This window comes from Ictidomys tridecemlineatus, chromosome 1 (assembly GCF_052094955.1).
Source record: "Ictidomys tridecemlineatus isolate mIctTri1 chromosome 1, mIctTri1.hap1, whole genome shotgun sequence".
NCBI lineage: Eukaryota > Metazoa > Chordata > Mammalia > Rodentia > Sciuridae > Ictidomys > Ictidomys tridecemlineatus.
Window position 1 is genome coordinate 155,388,115 of NC_135477.1, and position 22,880 is coordinate 155,410,994.

Here is a 22,880-nt window from a genome sequence, read left to right on the forward strand (position 1 = left end):
CCAGCCCCACCCTACTTGCCTACAGTTACTGTCCAGTTAATCCATATGGGAAGATTACTCCACTTACTAGGGTTACAGCTCTCATAACCTAAATATTTCAATTCTGAAAATTCATGCATTGTTTCACATGAGCTTTTTGAGGGAGACCTCATAATCTAAATCACAACTATAAATATTTTATCTGTTTATATATGTAAGAAATCTGGTATGTATATAACCAAGGTATAAAGAAAGATGTGGAAGAGTATAGAAACATGTATTAAGAAAAAAAAGTGAATTTAAAAGTGGTGGTTTTATCTAACATTAATTGTCCTCCACCTCCCACCCTCCTGGCCTGTCCTCTGGCAACCCAACCCTGACAGGGTTCTACTACAAAATCCACTAAAGACTCAGGAAGGCCTGGCCAGAGACTTCACACAACACATTTGGGGATGACTCACTCAACTCAATGAATGCAATCCTACCAGAGTGACCAAGATAAGAGAAGGGCAAAAGTCAAGACTTATGGAGGGAAGGCCATATGGAAGGTAAAAATAGCTGTCCTGAAGCTGTTTCCCCAGTGCCCATCCCTTCTATGCAGAACCCATCCAGACACCTCTGCCATACACATCTGATATAAAGCTCAAAAGTGGTTTCTGTCAATGAAGTCAGTTAGCCCCAGGATTTTTCAAACCCACTAATGAAATCAAGTTAATGGGGTCACAAGCAGCATTTTAAAAAAAAGAAAGAAAAAGAAAAAAATTAGCAGAAAATAGAAATTCTCAGAATGCATTACATATGATATGGATAATTTTAGGAACCATCTGGTATGTGTATGTGTGTGTGTTCTGGGTGTTAGTATAAAAAAACATTTTCACTAGGGTCACTAAAGTGTCACTGCACAGCCGACCCTGGTATCCACTATGTATCCTGGAGCTCACTGCCCTATGGGGAGAGGGAGCTACCCAAGTCAGCAGAAAGCACACAACCCAAAACAGCTACTTAAAGGGTTTAGATGCCCTGGTTCTCTCTCAGACCAAGGCTGAGAAACTAGCTCCCAAACCTCCTGCTGAGGGTAACATAGCCCACATCTAGAGATTAACAGTAGGAGAAGAGCCTGGGGGCTCTCTACACCCTCAAGCTTGGCCTTTCTTTCTCAGCTGGTCCTTCCTCAGCTGTTGGATGACTTTCTCCTTCCTGTTTTTCCAATTATAATCATCTGCTTTCCTTCCTTCAACTTATCCACCCCCTACCCTCCCCCCCTTTCTTGCTGCTCATTCTTCCCTTTTTTTACTTTTGCTCCCCTACCCTTCACCTCCTCTCCAAAGATATATACACACACACACATTTTGCAGACAGTTCAGCCTTTACTTTATTTTTGAAAATAATTCTGTAGATTCCACTTTCTTCCATGAAACCGAGGTCAAGCAAGAAACAAAAACATACAAATTCCTCTCCAACCTGCCATCTGCATCCTGGTCTGTAAGGACATGGCAACATTTGGGGGGAGGCTGGGCAGGACCTGATGCATGGACAGGGCTGTCCTAGTTTCAGTTACATTAACATATGCGGAAAGCCACCAGAAGCCAAAGCCTCCTGGGGAGGTGACCAAACCCCAGGGGCAAAAGGACACAAAGAGCTCATTTATTTCCCACCAAAGCCAGTGTGGAACCTTCCTAAAGCAACAGGGAAGGGACTTATTTTTAGAAAGGGGGGGGGGGGAAGAACAAGGTCTCTTTGAGGCAAAAAGAGGGAAGGTAGTCCCACACAGGTTTTCCCCCTATCTTTGCCCTGACATGAGCTGAGAAGGGGTTTTGCTTTTCCCTCTTCCACTTTTCATCTTAGAAACCACACACTGCTAGGCTGCAGAGAATGAAGACCTGAGAGGAAGTCAGGGTAAGAAGGAAGAGCTGGAGGCAGTAAAGCCTGGGGAACAACTCTACCCCACCCCTCATGGTGAAACCCTTTTGGTTAGTCTCCTTTTGGCCCCAAATGTTCCCTTCTCACATAATCCAGCCCCACATAGTAGGTGAAGAAGAAGAGTAGTATAGGGCTCATGCCCTGGCTGAAAGAGAGGGCTTGGTCAAGAGTTAGTTGCCAACCTTTCTACAGATGACTTGGAGAAAACTCAGGACATAGACATTCCCAGTCCCAACAAGCCCAAGTCTCCCGCTACCACACAGTGGTTTCTTGCTTAATACTCCACCCCAACATACCCCAGAATGGTTCCCCTTCTGACTCCCTTGAAAACGGGAGAATAAACCCTCACCTTATCATTTGTGCACTCGAATGCCACTCAAAACAAACAAACAAAAAGATGATGATAAAATGGACCCAAGAGGAAAACAGACAGGATGATGCAGCCCAGGGACTGCTATCCTATCTCAGCTCATGGTATGGCAAGAAAGGGACCCAAAAGGGACAGGCAGGTACTGCTAATTCCAGCTAGGATCATAGCCATCCCAGGTCTGTGGGGGTGCCAGGTGGACACGGCGGCCCCGAAACTGGAAGGTGACAATACCCCTGTAGCCAGCCCTGGGGACACCTGACTTGAGATCATCCATGACACCCAGGGCCTTGGCAAAGGCCTTGAAGCTGTCCCTGCCTGTGTACTGTACTCGCACCTCCCCCAGCTCCTTCCGATCATTGGTCCTCACTTTCTCCACCTGTAGCTGAGGAGCACTGTAGACACGAGCAAGGAAATCCCGGTCATAGGCCTCCTGCTGCAGGTATGACAGGTCCAGCTGTGTAAAGGGCACAAACTGCTGGTTCAACTTGATAAACTTAAGATGCTGGTCAAAAAACTGCCCATGGCTTACACCCTTACGACCAAAGGTCATCGTTCTTGAGATTTCAGGGCGCACACAGGCTCGGCCCTTCCGCTGCTCAGGCCGACGCATCCAGTCATCCCAGAAGGCCTTAGGCCACTTGGGCTCTAACTCATCCCACAACTCAGCCAACAGTAGCCAGCCCAGGCCAGGGAAAAAGTCTGTGCGATACAGCAGCTCAGGCTTGCTTGAGTCCACCATCTGTTCCTTACCATTGTCATTCCAAGCAGATACACACCAGAGGGAGGGGTCATCCCTCAGCAGTGGATAAGTGGCTTGGAAGTACTCGAAGAAGTCTGGTGCCACCTCTAGATCATCCTCCACCACCACAGCTGCTGGGAACTTGAACTCATGGAAAATCTGTCCCAATGCCCAGCGGTAGTGCCTGGCAATCTTATAGTAGCCCTGGAACTTGCGATGGTCTGGTTGCACAGCAATGTTGCTTAGGTCAGGCTGTTGGATGTGTGTGACTGCATTGCCATAAGAAGCAATGACCTGGGCTGTCTCCTCATGCCCACAGTCCTGGCTGACAATGATGGGGAAGTGCTCAGCTGAGGGCCGATAATGCAACAACTTGTCCAAACAGCGCCGAACAGTGCTGCGGTCACAGGCAATGACCAGGATGGGGATCACATCTGGTGGTGAGGTCACAGGCACACGAGGCCGGGCAGGAGGTGCCACAGTAGGCACCCTCCACCGCTGGCTCCACAGAGCATGATGCTCTCTGATTTGCTGCAACAGCCACCGCTGACGCTCCAACTCCACCTCAGCATCCTGGGCCAGGCGGGTCACCTCCCGGGTAAGGCTGGCAGGGTCATCATCAAAAGCACTGTCTGAGGGTGGCCTGCCAGGCGCTGGGCGTGTCCAGAAGAAGAGGAGCAGCAGGGCGTTCCAGGCTACAAAGAGGATAGCGCCCCACAGCACAAGCCCTGCAGACTGCTTCTTCAGCATCCTGGCCCCCACAGGGGAGGGCGGGCAAAGAGAGGGCTTAAGGCTGCCTGGTTGCCTGGCTCACTGGCCCACGGTTCTAGGATTGTTTCCTCCAGAATATGGGACTAGGAATCAGCCATGAACCTAAAGAGAGGAGAGAGAAAAACCAACCATCACCATAAAGACACATAGCCCCACAACCCTATGGGGTGGAAGAATGTGAGGTGCAGAACAGGTGAAAATGTGAAGAAGGGAAGCTAGCAGGCTCACTCCAGATTCTCTTAGAAAAGAGTTGCCCTTTGCCTAAACTAGGATTAGAGTTCCATGCTCCAACCTCCAAAATGAGCTAATGAGTCCTCAGAAAAGCAATACATGCTTTCAGGGGAGGTAGAAAATGACACAGGTGGAAGAGAGAGAACAAAAGAACACCAACTCCCCCTTCTTTATCTGACAAATTTCATTTCCCATCTTCCATGCAGAGATTAAGGGAGGAAGAAGTAAAAGGTGAGATCTTCTTCTTCCCATTCCTCAAATCAAACTGTCCTAAGATTATTGATTTAAAAAATCATTTATCACATGATAACCTAATAAGGAAACACAAGAGGCATTCCCATAAATTCAGGAGTAAAGCCACATTGCCCATGATCTCCACGGCTATTAACATTCTAAGAAGTACTGGCCAATACAACTGTACTACAGAAAACAGGCAGAAATGGGAAAGTAAAATTATCTCTATTTGTTGATGCTGCAAGAATGTGCCTAGAAAACCCTAAGACACTAGATGATAAAATAAAACTAAATAAAGAACAAAGCAAGAGAGCAGATATAAAAACACAAAAAAAATCAATAGCTGTCATATCTATACATATTAATTCATTAGAAGAAAAAGTGGATGAGAAAATCCTATTTAGAAAAACCAAGAAAATTATAAAAATACTGAGAAATAATTTTAACAAGAAACCTCCTGAAAAACACAAAAGAAGACTTGAATCTCCCTTTTCCTCAGTTAAGACATTTCAGCACCATCAGAAATTCCAATAAGAGGGCTCAGTGGCAGAGTATGTGTGAGGTACTGGGTTCAATTCTTGCATATAAATAAATAAAATAAAGGTCTATCACCAACTAAAAATATATCTTAAAAAATACTTTAAAAAAAGAAATCCCAATAAAAATAATTTTATGGAGATAGATCAACTGACATAAATCCAACATGAAAAACTAAACACACAAGAATATCAAGGCAAATAATAAAAATGAGTTGTGAAGGACTTGCCCCTACCGGATATTAAAATACTACATACTATAAAGCCTCTATAATTAAAACTGTGCTACAGGTACAAATAACAGACCATGCAGTGAAGCAGAATTAGACACAAAGAAAGCTATGTATATGACAAAGGTGATATTTTCAACTACTAGAGAAATAAGAGTATTGTTAACAGGGTTATAATAATTATAATCAATTCATAAAATGTAAAACTTGACCTGAATATAAGGATAACTTACAAATGAATCAGAAATCTAAATATAAAACATAAAATTATAAACGTGCTAGAAGAAACCTGAAAAAATTCCTCTAGAATCTGAGTGCAGTGGAAGATTTTCTAAGTATCACTCAAAATCCTGATGCAGTAAAAGATTTATATATTTTATTAATTGGAACACATTTGTGTGGATAAAAACATCATGAGAAAGTCAAAAGACAAATAAATGAAAAAGTGGGAGAGAATTTTGGCAACGTAAAGGACAAATCAGTGTAATACTTTAAATAAAGAAGGAACTTTTCTTGGACATGTTGGCACACACCTGTATTCCCAGCAGCTGGGAGAAAAGGAGTGCTGAAACAGGAGGATCCTAAATTCAAAATGAGTCTCAGCAACTTAGTAAGGCCTTAAGCAACTTAATGTAACCCTGTGTAAATAAAAAATAAAAATAAATAAAAAATAAAAAAGGTTGGGGACGAGGCCTTTTAAAAACTGAGGGGAAGCTGGGAGTGATGGCTCATGCTTGTAATTCCAGTGACTCAGGAGGCAAAGATAAGGAGGATAACTAGTTCAAAGCCAGCCTCAGCAAACTTAACAAGACACTTAGCAACTCAGTAAGACCCTGTCTCTAAAGTAAAAAAGGGTTGGGGATGTGGTCTAGTGGTTAAGCACCCCTGGTTTAATCTCCAATAACAACAACAACAACAAAAAAAAAAACTAACTGATGGAAAGACATGGTAGCTCATGCCTATAATTCCAGCAACTGGGGAGGCTAAGGCAGGAGAATCTCAAGTTTGAAGGTAGCCTGAGCAATAACAAGGCCATAAGCAGTTTCTTCACAGGACCTTGTCTCAAAATAAAAAGGTCTACAGATGTACAAGAGGACCCCTGGGTTCAAATGAATTCAATTCCCAGTACAAAAAAATATATATATTTTTGAGGGAAAGAAAAGGCTAAAAATTCCATAGAAAGTGGACCACTTCAAAATAGGAAACTCGAAAGAAAATATACAAAAATGGTCCTTAGACGAACCAAAAATATATTCAGCTACACTCATAACAAAACTATCTTAACATTTCCCACCCATCAGACTGACAAAATTATTATCCTTTTAATGTAACTGAAGAACAGACGTTCTTAATTTTGGGCCAGGGGGACAAACTCATTGGTAGAGCACTTGCCTAGCATGTGTAAGGAATTTCCAGGTTCAATCCCCAGGGTACCACTACCACAAAAAAAAAAAAAAAAAAAAAAAAAAATTGGTAGTGTCCAATTAGCCAGGGTTTCTTTTAATATGTATTACACTTTTGGCATTATAACTAAGAGACCTAATCCCAGGTCATGAGATTTTTCCCTGTTTTGTTCTGTAAATTTTACAGTTTTTAGGTTTTACATTTAGGCTTATGATTAATTTTGAGTTAATTTTTTGTATGCCATGAGATATAAATCCAAAGTCGTTTTATAGCAGTTTGGCTATTTAGTCAAAATGATAAAAACAGTTACCATATGACCCAGCAAGACCACTCCTAGGTATACATGGTTTACTCAGAATAATGAAAACAGATATCCACACAAAAACTATGAGAATGTTTAAAGCAACTTTATTCATAAACCACTCAAGATTGGAAATAACCCAAAGGTCCATAAACAGGGGAATATGTAAAAACAAATGTGACTTACCAAAACAATGGAGTAATATTAAACAATAAAGAATAAGCTACTGATACACACAACATATGGCTAAATCTCAAAATAATTTTGCAAGATGCAAAAGTACAATACACTAAATTTTATTTACATAAAACTCAAGAAAATACAACTAAACAGATCACTGGTTGCCTGGGGACAGGGGCAGTGTTTGGGGGTATTTCAAAAGGATAACAGAAAACATTTGGAAGCACAGATAAATTTATTATCTTGATTGTGGCAATAATTGCATAAGTATATACAGGTTAAAACTTAAACTGTACCTCAAAACATGCAGTTCACTGTATGTCCATTATACCTCAAAAATGTTTTATTAAAAAAAATTGACTAAAATGACAAAACTGAATACAAACCGTAGAGTATTCATATTAAATGACTGCTAACTACTGAGTTAAGCAAGAGGATATCACAACTCCTAGGGAATATACCCCAAATATTTAGAGGTAGAGGGCCCTGACTATGATGTCCTCATACCATTTTTATTCTTGCAATATTTTTGTTTTAAACTATTTACAAATAGTTTTTTTAAAATAAGATATGGGAACATGGCTACAAATCTGAATAGCTTCATCCACTAGCATGTCCACAGCTGGGCACATTCAACAAGGCAAACTGAGACAATATGCTTGCCCAGAATGGCTCAATCACCTCACAACATGTATCACATATCTGCTCTCTGCCAGGCTCTTGGAAAAACATACAGCCAAGAAGAAAAAGACATGGTCCCAACGAACCCTCTATACTCTATCAGACCCCATTTCTTGAAAGATCTGAAACACTCTAATTCTCAAATAGCTGCCGTTCCAAACCAATTAACTCAATGGCATTCCTGCTTCTGGTCTCAACCCTTCATACCCCAAGGCTTCAAGCATGTATGTTCTTGTGCCAACTGCTCTGCCAGTAACCCTATGCCTCACAACCCAGTACTCTATCCTAGCCAAAAGCCTGTGTCCTATACCTCATCTCTACAGCTATGGGGACTCATCAGATCTGGTATCAAAGAACTGATCCTGAAAGATCTCTAAAGAGACTTGGAGTCTGTTTCCCTTGTGGAGAAACTCTCCCAGTCCCTGCTTCCATCTACCACCACTTGGTATCCCTCCCAGAAACCAGCTACCCCTACAATTCTAGAACACTAGTCTTCTAAGAAACCTTAAGTCTTTTTCCATTTAACTGTGTAATTACATACCTATTTATTAAGGCTCACCTACTATAGTATAAATAATAGAAAAATGCACAGATTTCCAGTTTCTTCACTCCCTTTCAGGATGTGGTCAATGTTGGAACTAATAGCCAGAATTCCCTATCCTTAACTTCCTGTGTCCTAAGTGACTAAGCAAGAAAGTCTTTAAATAAAGGATGGGGGGAAAATAAAAGAGGCTGAACTCCATTAACTGATGTGCTTCCTTGGGGCTCAGAGAACAGACTGTCCCTGATTTATCAATGAGCCTCCTCAGACGTGCAAGTTCTCAGACTGATGACAAAACCCCAAGAGACTATATCCTTGGAGTCTCAATCCTTCAGATGAATTCTGTACCCTTTGGATTACTTTTCATTATTCTCTAAGCAATGGAATTAGGTGGAATACAACCTCCTTCCCCACACTTCTAAGCCATGCAGATCAATGTAGTCTTCAATCACCTCCTCGGTGGATTGATCTTAGCAAGTCCACAAGCATCTAGAGTAAATAAAGAGCCCACAGGAAAATCTACCCCAGCCCAGTCCTGCCTCTGCCCCCAATGTTTTTTTCTCCACCCCATGGTCCTTGCTTATCCATATATTCTCTAAGACAGGAAGCTCACTTCTATCTGGAAGTTAACAGTATGTAAAAATACACAGATCATGAGTGCATTGCACTCTCCAGCAGCTAGCTGATTGTGTGCAGAGTGATGCCTAAATTGAGACCCTGGCCAGAAGAGCTGAACTACTCCTCTGAGTGCTGCTCAGGCCACCATTGGGAGGGCAGGGCCTTAACAAAGGCAAGCCTGAAAACCCAGAGACAATGCCTAGTGGTCACCCTCTGTTTCCCCACTGAGACTTAATTTTCTCCCCTTTAAGATGGAAATCATATTAGAAGACCTCACTGGGTTCTGTGAGAATTTGATGAGATAACCCATGTCCGATATTCAGAACAGTGCCAGACAGATGCATGACAACATAAATTCTTGCCAGTCACTCGTTTTCTTTCTTCCACACTTTACTAGATTCACTACAGGTCCCCTAACATTCAACCCTACCCTCAGGATCTTTGCAAGTTTGTGGATGCCTAATCTGCTCACCCCTATCTTGATAACCCCGATTCACATCTGCCAGAACATATTCCTTGGTGTCTTCAGATCATACAAGTCCATATCCCCTGCATGACAATGAGCACTAGAATGACCACTTGCTCATATTTCAACCCTTTCAGCTGAAGGTTGCATAAGAACAGGGATTCTCCACAATGCTGTGCTAGGTAGAACCCTCGGTATTTGCCAATGTGCCCATGGTCTAAAAACTGGCTTCAACGTGGATGACACACACATCCACAATCCCTCAATTGCAATTCACAAACAAACAAACAAACAAAAAACACTGAAAAACTAGTTTTCTAAATTCATTTGGCAGTAAAATCTCACCCAACCTCATCTGGTGAAATCTGATCTGATCTGGTGAGGTTATGTATAGTCCTTATTTATCCCACTTATATATTTTGTTACAGAAATAAACATGGTGAACTGTGATATACTGTTTCAGATCTCATAACATAATAGATACACCAGATCATTTCTGTAAAGACAAAATTCTAAATTTTAAAATATGACACACTTTTGGACCTTCACAACAAAGGGACTCACATCCTTTTATAACTTTATCTCTAACCATAAACCCCAAAAGCTCCATACTTTGGCCTCAAAAGGCTACTATTTCTCCAAAAAATATACTTTCACACTGCTATACACTGCTACGTCTTTGCTCCAGCTGCTCCTTCATCCTGAAATGTTACCCACAGTTCACCTGCAAGCCACCCACATATTCCTTAAGTTCCAATTCAGGTGACTTCTTCCATAATATCCCAGAGCCAGGCCTACCATGACTATACTGGCAAAGTACTCTCTCACACGGTAACAGAATCTGTGGCCTTACCTGGCTCTCACCTTACTCCTTAGGGAAAAAAGCTCTATGATCTCTGCATCTACCACAGTGCTTGACACAAGTGTAAAGTTCAAGTGGCTACATAATGCTTGCATTATTAACTATATTGGGGAGGGGGAAAAAAAGACCAAAACAGCAGCAAGAAAGTGAAGGATTACATTTCCCAAAGATGACCACTACATATTCTATCCGACATGCTCTTCTTATAAAATGACAGTGACACTCTTCCCTCCACAGATGAGAGTTCACATTTCCTCCCTTTGACTCTGGAAGAAGTAAGGTTATGTGACCTGCAAGTTCACAAAGGCAAAACAGATTCTATCTGGTGCACTAAAGATACTTGCTTTTAGAACCCTACCACATGGGCAGGACACTGAAAGGTATTCCAGCTGACAACCTCAACTTCAGTCCCAGCTGACAGCCAGTATCAATCACTAAACATGGTAGGAAGCCTTCCAGATGATCCCAGCCTCAGCCACTTCTGACTGCAACTGCATGAAAGACCACAAGAATGAAATAGCTGAAACCATTTTTTCAAGCCACTAAGTTTTGTGGTGACTCCTTAAGGAGAAAGAAGCACTTGCAATAGTGAGTAAAATAGAATCTAAGTACTCTGCCAAGCAGAGCAAATGCTTTTCTCCCTGCCCTTTGTAGTCTGGCCCCAAGTCCAAATTCAGAGGCCTTGTTTCTACTCACATCCCCTTCCTTATTAAGTATCCTATTGCTAAATGACAAATTTCCTCAATATTTGGTCACTTAAAACTATAGCAATCATTTATTTCCTCTCACAATTTCTATAGCTCAAGAACTTGGAAAGTGGGGCACAGAGAGGATGACCTGTCTCTGTCCTACTATGTCTGGAACCCAGGCTAAATGACTCAAAAGCTGAAGGCTAGACTCACTCATTCTCTCACATCTGTAAGCTAAGGCTGGCATTGGATGAGACATTAACTGGAGTGCTGGAACACCTCCAAGTGGTCTCTCCACATGGTCTGGGCTTCCTATGAAGATGATGGCTAAGTTCCAAAGGTAAATGTCCCAAGAAAAAGTAAAAGCTAGTTGAAGCTGTATTCTTTTCCTGATCCAACCTTGGTTCACTTCTGCCTTACTCACTGGTCAAGGGAATCACTGGTCCCTTCCCACATTCAAGGGAAGAAAACCACAAACTCTACCTTTGGGAGGGAAAAGGACAATGTCATATTGTAACACATATGGTATGGAATGAAATGGAATATTTATAGGTAAAGTCATTTTGGGAAAAAAAAAAATCTTTTTAAAAAATAGAACAACTGCCCAGCAAAGTGGTACACACCTGTAATCCCAGTACCTCCTGAAGTTGAGGCAAGAGGATCTCAAGTTCAAGGCCAGCCTCAGCAACTTAGCAAGGCCCTATACAACTCAGTGAGACTCTCTCAAAATAAAATAAAAAGTTAAAAAGGTCTGGGGATACAGCTCAGTGGTAAAATGCCCCTGGGTTCAATAACTAGAACAAAACAACAACAACTAAACAAAACAAACAACAACAAAAAAAGTAACTATATGTCATCCTGACCTGAGTTCCTAATATTATTCATAAGATTTTGCCAGCAAGGCCCAACTCAAGATTGATTTTAACTTTCTTTGAGTTTTTTAAGAACTCCTTTAGGGAAATGAGACAGCCAATCTATACCACTAAGTTTAAAGACATAATCAGCATTATGGCAGGAGAAAATTGAGGTTTTTTTAGTATGTAAAACCTTCAACCAAAACCCAGGTGACTGTGGGCAGGACCTACCAATCCCTACAGGACTTAGGTTTTTTCCTCTGAAGGACTGCCTAAAAGCAGATTCCATTCTAACACTCTTGATTCCATGCTTGTCCCCTCTCTCTGGAAAAAATGTTTCTCAAACAACAAGTAAACACCAAATAAGTCAACTTCTAATTATAAGCAATTGGGGAAAAATTACTGTCTAGCTTTAAAATTAAACACAGAGTAGAAGGAATGTCTACAGACTATCCCTTCCATTTGCCTTGCTTGCTGTGTTAAAAGCACTGCTTATAAAGTTTAGAACACATAGGACACATCACAGATAATGGAGATCAACGTGAATCACTATTTTTCTTGTTCATTATTTTATTCTTGTATCATGTACTGGGCTCCATAATTTCAGAAGGATGGAAAAAGTGAAAGGGAGTCAGAAGATACACTAAATAATTCAAGGGTTTAGAAAAGAAGACCTAGGAGGGATGGGATACAGGTTATTCATCTTAGGAAAAAGGGGGTAGAGGAAATACAATGCTAGTATGGCAAAAGGCACGAAGGTCTGGGACTCAGGCAATCAAGCACCAACAGGCCAGGTAAGTTGCCTCTTGGGCAAGTTACTTGTCCCTCATCTGTAAAGTTCAGGGTTGAGCTAGTCATTTCCAAGGTCCTTCATGACTGACTAGAAGATGATGAGCGACAATTTCCCCAATCCCTCAAACAGGAAATAAGTTTAACCTTTGCATTCCACCAAGGCTGGGCATACTACAATACTCTAACTTTCTGTGAGAACAGGACACCGAATCAGGTTTTCCATTAAGGAATTTCTTCACATTAAGTGAAGAAATGAGGCAGCAGTGATTTGAGACAGAAGGAAGACCCTGGAGGATGCCAGCATCTGAGAAGCATTTTAAATGACAGAAAATAAAGCTGAACATTATCTGCCAGTGATATTCAAAGTAAAGACTAAATACATTACAGAAGCAAAGGTTAATCCAAGTAAAGCTTCACCCTTGGGCTCATGCTTCTAAGGGGACACTGATCTGGCCAGCTACAATCCCTCTGCTCCAAGCTTTGTAAGGCAGGAGGTCCCTAATTCACACACATTAGCAAGCAAGTAGAAAAAAGTTTTCTAACTTAACATATTTCAACATTGGTTCAATTTTTCCTTATGGCTGAGCAAAAACCACCGGTAGAAACTTGTGGAAAGGACGCTGGGGTGTTTTGGGGGGGAGTGGGAGAAGGTCACTTCCTGTTCCCCAAACCCACGGCATTGATCCCACCTCCGCCCAGCCCCGCACCCACGGTCGCCCGTCGGCAGAGTTTCACAACAGACTCCCCACTCTGCCCTCCCTCCAACAGCTGGAGGCCCCGGGATTCCAAAAGCTGAACAGAGTTCGACTTCCCGGCTCAGGGGAGACTGAAGCACAGCCAGCACTTAAGTCGGCCCAGACTGGTCCCGAGGCAAGCCCCTCTCGCTGGGGCTCTCAGCACTACCCGGACTTTGTGCAATACCCGGAGTTCACTCCCTTGGAGAGTCCCTCCACGCCCGCAGGGCCTTCCTCAGTTCCCTCCCTAGGATAAGCCTTAGAACATTCCCACACTCTTACTTACCAACTTCCTAGCCTTAAACTTGGCCCGCCCGGGACGCGGGGAGCGAGCCCGGTGCCCCGGCGCGTCCCAGGCGCTCGCGCAGCTGACGTCCCCTTTCGCCTCACCAGCCCTTCCTGCTGCGCGCCGGGGCCGGACTCCCGGGCGGGCAACGTGGCCCTTCCCCGGGGAGGGCGGGGCCAGCCGCTGCTCTCCGCCCCGCCTCGGGCCCGCCCTGACCCTGCCTTCCTGGGCCCTCCTCCTCTCCCAGATTTTCCAATCACCCGCAGGATCTGCACATCACCTTTTCCTAGGTCCCCAATTTCAGGGGTGGACATAAAAATAACTTACTTTTAAGCCTTTCCCTACTTGCAGTCGCAACTCCTCAAGAGCTGATACCCGACCTCACCCACACTTAAAAGATCCCTGTACTCTAGACTTCCGCTGGTGTCTCTTCCTCTACTGCTCTAGTGTCCAGAGCTTTGTGGAGTTTGGAGAAACAGCAAAACTGGTGTTATAAGGTTTCAAAGTGCCCCAGGTAAGCAGAGCATCCCAAACGGCATTCGCCAAACAAAGCCCAAGGATTTGAAAGCCATCTCCTACCCACAACTCCAGAGAGGCTTCAGTGTCTAGATTGGAAAAACAAGAGGGGCTGGTGATACAGGAACCCGGGTGTCAAAAGGAAGTCAGGGAGGAAACACCTGCTGCCAAAGGCACTGTGAGAGCCAGTTGTTGTTTCTTTCTTGTTTTTTCCTTTGGGGGGTGGAGAATGAAAGTGGTTAGTTCTGAGTGAAAAAGCAGAGACACAGGCTTGCCTGCTGGGACCATCAGACCTAACTAAGAAGAGAAGGAATAAATCACAGGCACAGGTTTTCGTGGTTGCCATGTAAAAGAGATATGGAAAGTGCCCCCAGAAAAGCCTAAAAGTCAGTGTCCCTTTGATATTTTAGAAGAAACCTAAAGGGAAGGTGAAGGAGGGTTTCAGGACTCAGGCCAATCAAAGGAGGGAAATTCAGTAACAAATAACTGTGACATGAGTCACAAGGGTGGAGAAAAGATGAAGACCAGAGTTTGCTGAGGAGTCAGCAGTGGATCAAGAGCAGAGATAGAATTTCTCTAAAGCCTGAGCACTGGATTCCATGACAGGCCACTCCAGTAAAAGCCAGGCACCACAATGAGCCATTCTGTAATTCAGAGGTGTATGGGAGTCCCTGCTCTGTCCACAACTTAAGCCTGACTCCCTTCCACCAACAACCTTCCCTGGGTGACCCTTTGCAGAGGCCTCAGTTCACCACCACCCACCCCTCATCCTAAGAAGTGAGAGTGGGGAGCTGATAACTAACTACTAGCTGCTCTGTGGGTAACTTTCCAGAGAAGGACCACCACTATATCACCAGGACACACTCCAATGACATCAGACCCTCCCCTGCCTACGTGTTTCTCCAAGGTGATCTAGAGCACAAGGCAGCCTAGAACTCCAGTGTGTGCTCGCTAAGTTGTTTCTATATGAAGCCAAGAATAGTGCAGAGTTCTGAAGAACCAAAAGATGGACTTATCTTAATGGCCCCTGCATGTAAGTGAAGAGCTAAAACAAAACTATAAGGAATCATCAGGCATAAAGGCCTCCACAGGCAAAACCTCTCCCTCGGCCTCTCCTAACTCTTCTAGCAGCTCTTCAGAGTATACAACATAAACTCTATTCTACAGATAGGAGATTGAGGCTTAGGGTAAGCACTAACTTGCTGCAGGTCACAACCCTTAGTGAGCACCATAGCCAGATTTTAGACCCAGGCATTCCTGCCTCTAAACCTAGCACTCATTCTCTTCCCTCTTGCATGCTTAGTGCTACTGTTCTCTGAGATGGCTGTGTGCCCAGCATGACAGGAACACAATGGTGTGCCAGAGAAATCTCGATTGTAGCAGCTGGAGTCCTGCCCTGAAGAAGTACAATAAGAGAAGAGCTGACACATCAATGAGGCTTGACTATGTGTGGATATGTGTGTATCTATGATTTCTGGTTTAGCTGACAGTCTGGATTGTGACAGGAAACTCAAGACCAGGCTCATGTGCCAGGCAGAGGCCAGCATCTCTGTACCTCTGCCCTCTCTCTACACTTTCCTTATGAAGGGAATTAAGGGACACAGGGGCCCTACACATCACACTCAAGTGTCAAAAGTATGAAGGAAAACAATGAAGTTCCTAAACGTGTTAAAGGTTGGTAAACTGATCTGTAGATTAAGAAACTAAAAACGTTCCAGGAGAATGGACAGACATAATCAGGTGCTGAAAGATTGGGGAAGACTGAACAGCCCATGTCTTGTCATTCCCACCTCTAACCATAATACTCCTCCATGTAAGGCAGGTAGATGGGAAACAAGATGGCTAGGGATAAAGGAGGGCTGTGCTATATTTGCATAACTCCCCACTCTCTGCAGTCCTTCATTTGAGAATGAAATAAATTCTTGAATGAAAAAAAAAAAAAGGAAACATTTGGTCCGAGAGGTAAGAAGCCAGGAAAATGAGTGCCAAAATGACCTGGGAAAAGGAGGCCTTGGGCCAGAAGTAATGGCACAGGCCTGAGGAAGCTGAGGCTGGAAGATCACAAGTTGCCAGCCTTAGCAACTTAGAACAATTTTCTTTTTATTCTTTCTCTGTTTGTCTAGCTCTCTTTTGGTGGTAGTAGGGTGGGGTGGGCAAGAGAATATATTGTCCCTATTCATTCTATCTTATTCTATAATCAGATCCTCCTATTCCATTTGCACATAATCCAATCCCATGCTCCTTAAAAATAGGAAATAAAAAGGGCAGGCTGGGGCTGGGGCTCAGCGGTAGAGTGCTCAGCTCTCACATTCGAGACCCTGGGTTCGATCCTCAGCACCACATAAAAATAAATGAATAAAATAAAGGTATTGTGTCCAACTACAACTAAAAAATAAATAATTTTTAAAAAATACCTAGTATCCTCCACACACACACACACCTTGGGCTCTTGATAGAGGTTGCATGGGAAGAAGCTATCATGAAAAAAAGTGTAGAAACAAGGGACCAGGTATCTAGATTCTGCAGATATGCCTGGGATTGGGTTATATGCAAATGTCTCCCCAGAGAGACACAGAAACCCAGCTTATAAAGTCAAAGAAAGGAGAAGAGATTAACACAATAATCAATGAGCAATGCCTGTGAAATCTAACTTTTAGTTAGCCATCTACAATTCCTTTGCAAATAAAAAAGGGTATACATAAAAACACACCAACTATCACTGGTCCCCATGAGTGCCAGGCCCTGGCATCCTGATGGCCCTGCAATCAGGTGGATGGTTGTCTTGAGAGAAACATCTTGTGCAGGAGTTGGGTAGAGGGCAGAGCTATTGCTCTGACAAAAGAAAGGAATTCTGGTTTACCCTAAGGAGGAAATGTCTTACCAGGAAGGCTGTCAGACAGGACACAGAATTTCTCTCCCTGGAAGTTTGCAGCAAGACCAAACCACCCTTGTCAGATCAGATGTTGTAAAAGCAGCTCTGCACTGCACAGGCAATTTCAATGTCTGCCACTCCACCCTCAGGCAAGCCCTTCCAGCTTAAGGGCTTCTGTAGCTTCCCCTCAAACTCAGAAATAATCGCCACTCTGTCTTCATCACAACAAAGCAGTGAGGGAATACTGACACAATAGCTTGGACTCTTCACATGACATCAACACTACACAAATACAATACTTCTTGTTACTTCAAGTGGTTGTAGGTGCTCACAAGCACTCATAGGATAGTAGAGACTCTAAGGTAGGAAAATGAGGACCCTTCTTACACAGCATGAACCCCAGAGACAGTTGAAAAAGCATCGGGGGGCTCAAAGGATCACTGTGATCCCCTCTGCCTAAGCAAAGACTGGCACCAGGAATTTGCTGTGTGAAGCTGGTGAAAGGTGACATATCCTCCCACATAGCAGGCTGGTGTCAAAGGGGCTATGCTCCAGACATCCAGAAAAGGAAGAACACCTCAGGGTCAGTGATCCGGACACTCAGGCCTGCCCAGCCCTCAGGCCACTAGGAGGAGGCAGGGATTCCTATGGCAAGGAAGAATGCAAGTGGGCAAAAAGAAAGAAATCTAACAAAGAAAGTAAGGCATAAATACTGGATTTTCAGTTATTATTACCAGTCCCCACTGAATGTGAGTCCCAGCTGTTACTCAGTAAGTAAAAAGCAAAGAAATTCCAGAAGACAAACTTCCTGGCCCAGATCACCATACTGACCCAGACCACCATTCTCTCTACCATCTCAAAATTCCCAGCACTATGTGCCACCTCTCCTTTCCACTATTTGTTGTCACTGTTTCTTGGCAGACTTGGCATAAGTAAACAGAGTTCAAGGAAGGTGTAGGCAAGAAGTGATTAGATTACTATGAACAGGTTTGCTTTAAGTGAGACAGTCTGCAGAAATACACATGGCTAAGAGATTCAGTCTGAAAAAACCTATCATTGTAAAGAGTAGAAGACTAGGAATATGGCATAAGAAGAAAAGAACCAGCATTCACCCCAAGAAATAGAGCTCTATCTCCCAAACAGACACTTGGCCCTTGAGATTTAAATTTCTGTGGGAGACCAACCTTGACTGAGTTAACTCCCCTGCTGGGTGATGTGGCAGTCACGCACCCATGCTGCTAGACTGCTCAGCTCTTCTTTGCTCTTCCAAGTGACTTTGTCTTTGTGCCTGAGCATGTCTTCCTACAGCCCCATGGGTGGAGCTATGATCTCCTATTCCTTTGTAATATTACCCCTTGCCCTGTTTAGGATAGAATGTTCCATGGAAGTGCCTTGTGTGTGTCCCCTTCTCTTACTGTGCCCTTGGGTGTGGCCTACTTAGATGTCAGTCAACCTGCTAACAGCAGACATCATGAAGCTGAACTCAGCCCCCTGAAACCTGACCCCTTGCCTCATTTGAATAGCTTCTCCTCAATAAAAGGGGTCAGCTTGTGTGTGTGTGTGTGTGTGTGTGTGTGTGTGTGTGTGTGTGTGTTTTCTCTCTCTCTCTCTTCCCGTGGGCCCTTAAGGTCAGAGGAGCCATCACAGGGACCTCAAAGGAAAAGGTATTTGTGTCTCTTGTGTGGTTATTTTGCGTAGCCCAGTCAGCCCAGTTTTCCTGGAGTGACCCCTGAGCCTTTTAGTCGAGAACAGAAACCCAGCAAACTTCCCTCTACCCCTCTTTAATTTTCTACCCCAAAAAGAGGTACTCGGTAGAAATAAATGAAGAACCATTATGGCCAATGCAGTAGCTGACATAATCGCTCAAATTTAAGTCCTTAATCCATTCACCTTTTCTACAATATGAGGATACCAGGTATTAACAGCAGTAAGATAAGACAAATTCAGGGCAGGCTTTTAATTAAGGATGTCTTCTAAGGCTTTTGCCAGTAAGGTAATTTAATATAAGAAAGAACACCTAATTAGAGATTTTCTCACTGTAACGAACAGGTATGTCAAGGAATGCCAATGTTATTGTTTTATATGTCATGGCCTTGGTATTTGTCAAAATGTATCATTATTTCATTTCCTTCTAGTAAATCTTGTGAGGGACCTATCATGATAGTTATCAACATTTTTCAAGTGAAGAAAACAACAGAAGTTGATCAACATATGTAGGGTTGAACATTGACTCAGAAAGTCAGAGCTAGAACACAAAACCTATTGATTCCCAAATTTAGGTGGGTGGTTTTCTATTTTTTCTATGAGGTTTCATGTCCCAAATTCCTTTATAGGGGAAGGAGGAAGAAACAATTTATCTTTCCTACCTCTAGCCCCTCCTCACTGTCCTATTTGGGGGGAAGAGGTAACTGCAGATTTAACCCAGTGGAAATTTACCACTTAAATCCCCAGCCTTTTTTATTTGTTTTGAGACAGGGTCTAACTAAACTGCTTAGGGCCAATTAATTGCTGAGGCTGGCCTTGAACTTGAGATTCTCCTACCAACCTCCCAATTGGCTGGGATTTCAGGCATACACCACTGCACTTAGTTGCCTTATTTAGTTAGCTCCCCAAAAAGAGCAGCCTGCCTCTGTCTAGGCAACACATTTCAGAGTCTTACCCCAAATGGACTTGAAATCCTATTTATTATCTCACTGGTGGAAAGACCTTTAAAGTAATTTAATCCAATATCCCTTCAGAAGCCTGATTCTTTTCATGTTCTTCTTGGCCTAACCGCATTGGACCTAACCTCACAATCCTAATTATTCATGATACTTTCTTTACCAGGTATCCCTCTAGTCTCAGAAAGGAAAGGATGGCTACAAGTTTGCAAATAGGGAAAGTAAAGGAGAGGTGAAGTTCATTAGGATAAGGATTCTCACCAGGGCACAGGTGGTGCCCTGACTTTCTGAATGACTCCAATCCCAAATGTTTTCCATTCAAACATTTCTGCACAGGAGCACCAAAGCACTAACTGGGATATGAGACAGGAACCTTACCTTTCTTTTCTCAGTTGCTCCCCTGGAGATCATGAAATGCCCATCCAACACTCCATTTTCAAAACCGAGAATCCAAATCAGATCCACCAAACAAAGTGCAGCTTTTTCCTCTTATCCAGGTCCAAAGTCCATAGCTGAATGGACTCTGAGGAGGAGGAGTCTGGGGGGAAGGGGTGTGTCCAAGCCCCTCCCCCCCCACTGCAGATTTCAATGTCCCTCCCAGGGGTCTGTTACATGCCTTCATTCAGCTGGTTTACTAAGCTCAGAGCCTAGTGATGGACAGACTCCAAGTATTATTGCATCTCTTGCTCAGGAAAGGAAAGTCATCCACCCTGAGGTCTCCTCCGTCTGTCTTCTGCTGGAACTCATAAGAAGAAACAGGCCTTAAAACCCGCATGGCCCGGCCGTTGATATCTGTATTAACCTGCAGAACATTTAAACATTAAGATGCTCTCTAATCTAGTCCATACCGGAATAGATTCCTAAGACTTTCTAGTTCCCCCTCCATTTCTGAATTATATTCCATTACTATATCATTAAAAACCCTTCCTTAAATACTCCACGCAAGATTATAGAAAGCTTTTATTTTTGTTTTGTTTTGTTGTTTTTTGTGGTGCTAGGGATTGAACCAAGGCCTTTGTGCATTCAGTGCTCCACCACTGAGTCAGATCCCCCAGCCCTAAGAAGTACGTTAGTATCTACTTCATTCACATACTGTACCCCAAAACAGTCACCTAATCAATATGGACACACAGATGTGGCTCAGAATAAGAGTCATACCTATTCTCAGTACAAAAAAAGTAAGCAAAAGTACTGAATGGGGGAAACTGTCTTCTAAGGAATACAGAAAAGAACGTCCTCCACTCATTTAAGGCACCACATATTAATCGGATCTCTCAAGCTTCTTAGGGTGTTCAGTGTTTTAATCTGCCAGCTCTCTGCAACTGAACTAAATCCTTTCCATTCCGAGATGTAGGTACCTTCTACATGCACTCCTTGCTCTCTTTTCTTCAACCCTCACCTCCCCCTCTGCTTCCAAAACTGTGTCAGGGATGTAATTCCCAATCTCCATCAAACTCTTTTACAGGGCCACTCCCAAAAGCACTCTCCTGGAATGTTTTAGGCCTGACTCCATTCTTGTAATAGCCCAAACCTTCCAAGAGCCCATCCTTTTTGCCCCTTCGTAAGTTTACTCCTAAACACACAAACACACACACACACACACACACACACACTCTTCCTTCCTGTAGGGGCGTGGCATCCACATAACCTCCCCTCCCCCACCAGGAATTTAACTCCTCCCACCCTTCTCTTCAGAATCCCGTGTTCAATGTTCACGGGACAAGGGGGTGACACTGCAACCCTCTCTAAAGTCCGAACCCTATTGATCCGCCGCAAGGACGACCCTCTCCCTAGCGCGTAGAGTCGTTACCTGGATCCCGCCCACCCTGTGTCGGCCGGAAACCACGGCCCGCCCGGGGTCGAAGTCCGGGCCCTGGGCCTGGTCCCCACCGCGGGCCCAGGCCCCACCCCCTCGACCCCCGGCGGCCCGGCCCTCCCCTTGCGCTCCTTTCCCCCTCCCACCATTCACCGCAGCCACTTCCGCCCGTCCTCCGGAAGTGGGCCCAAGGCAACCGCTGCCTTCCCACGTCCCGCCTATTCTATCCCACCCCACCCCCGCCCATCACCACCGCCACTACGGGAGCGCGGGACGTGGGTCTGCAGTGCTCGAGGTTGTTCTACAGTCACTGTTCACAGGATTGAAGTCGAGGTTTGGGCAGAGCCAGATCTGGGTGAGAACGAAGCTGGGGCTCAAGGTAGCGGTCGTACAAGAGGGGGCAGGGCAGAGACTTTGGCCGAGAGTAGGAGCGAGCGTCACGCCAAGCCGATCGAGACCAAAAACGCATGCGTCGCGGACCCTGTCGCGAGCGTTGACGCTCTGACTGCCTGGTGGGCGGGACTTGGGCGGGAAAGGGATGCGGCGAAGTGCACGGAAGTGGGGGCGGAGCTTCTGCTGTGTAACCCTGTCGCTATTCTTCCGTCCTAACTTTGCCTGGCGACGGCTCCCCTGACCTGGCTTCTAACCCCTTGTGCAGCTCGGCTTTCTGAATGCAGTCTCTTTTGGCGAGTTTTGTATTTACCTATTCCTGTGCTGAGAACTGTTTAGCAATACCAGAGGAAAGTTATATCTCCACAGCTACCTTCACCCTTCACCAAGACAACCAGGAGTCTTTGCCTTCCTTACCTCACAGCCAGGTTTCCACACAGCAGCCAGTGGCATCCTGGTATATCTCTGCTTAAAATCACAATAGGAGATCCCTATTTCGCTTGATATGTAGAGCCAAAGTTCTTACAATGTCTTATAGAGCTCATTTTCAATGATTTTCTTACCTTTCTGACAGGCTTGCTCTCTTCTGAATTACTCTTGTCTCAACCACACTGCTTTCATTACAGTTCTTTGAGCCTACCTAAAGGCCTTTGTTTTTTCTATCCTCTCTGTGAAGCTCTTCTAGATATTCATCATCACTCACAACTTCAACCCTCGATTTTTTTTTCAAACATTATCTCAGTGAGTCCTTCCCTAACCAACTTATATAAATTTGCTCCTTTCCCACAACACTGACAGTTTCCCTTATGCAGTTCCTTTTTTTTTTTTTTTTTTTTTTTAGCACTTTGGCCTCCTAACATACTTAACTATTTATTGTTTGTCTCACCCTACTGGAATTTAAATTCCATGAGGGGAAGCATATTTGATTCCCTGCTGTATATTGCTAATGATTTTAATCATACCATACTTCATGTTTCTAAGTATTTTCATAAGTATATAAACATCATTTTTATCTTAACTGCACTTTTTACTTAGATTTTTGCATACCTGTTATAACAAGTCAAAATACATGGAGTTGTGTGAAGAAAACTTATCTCTTCTTCTCCTCTAATTCCACCTTACTAAAGGGAATCCCAGTTTTCAACTTATTGGATGTCCTTTTAAAATGTTTAAACATTCACACATACATACATAACTGGTAGCAGTTT

At 43.8% G+C, this 22,880-nt stretch overlaps 3 protein-coding genes across 8 annotated transcripts in view; 1 reads left to right on the forward strand and 2 right to left on the reverse strand.

Moving 5' to 3' along the window:
• Zfp62 (ZFP62 zinc finger protein) overlaps positions 1-22,880 on the reverse strand; it is a 114,567-nt gene that overhangs the window by 27,878 nt on the left and 63,809 nt on the right. For all 4 annotated transcript variants that reach the window (XR_013439093.1, XR_013439092.1, XR_013439094.1 and 1 more), the window contains exon 4: positions 19,845-20,268. The gene's annotated coding sequence lies outside the window, so the exon portion shown is untranslated. The remainder of the gene's footprint in view (positions 1-19,844; positions 20,269-22,880) is intronic.
• Mgat1 (alpha-1,3-mannosyl-glycoprotein 2-beta-N-acetylglucosaminyltransferase) lies at positions 1,327-19,984 on the reverse strand. Of its 2 annotated transcripts, none has more exons than XM_013365487.4 (2): positions 19,845-19,984; positions 1,327-3,881 (listed from the first exon to the last, which is right to left on the reverse strand). In XM_013365487.4, exon 2 carries the CDS (start codon positions 3,756-3,758, stop codon positions 2,415-2,417), a length of 1,344 nt encoding a protein of 447 aa, XP_013220941.1. In that variant the 5' UTR covers positions 3,759-3,881; positions 19,845-19,984; the 3' UTR covers positions 1,327-2,414. The 2 variants fall into 2 exon arrangements, with proteins under 2 accessions (XP_013220941.1, XP_005340932.1); XM_005340875.5 differs by lacking the exon at positions 19,845-19,984 and adding an exon at positions 13,419-13,558.
• The window catches only part of Btnl9 (butyrophilin like 9), a 154,988-nt gene continuing 153,506 nt past the window's right edge, over positions 21,399-22,880 (forward strand). For both annotated transcript variants that reach the window (XM_078050401.1, XM_078050410.1), the window contains exon 1: positions 21,399-21,637. The gene's annotated coding sequence lies outside the window, so the exon portion shown is untranslated. The remainder of the gene's footprint in view (positions 21,638-22,880) is intronic.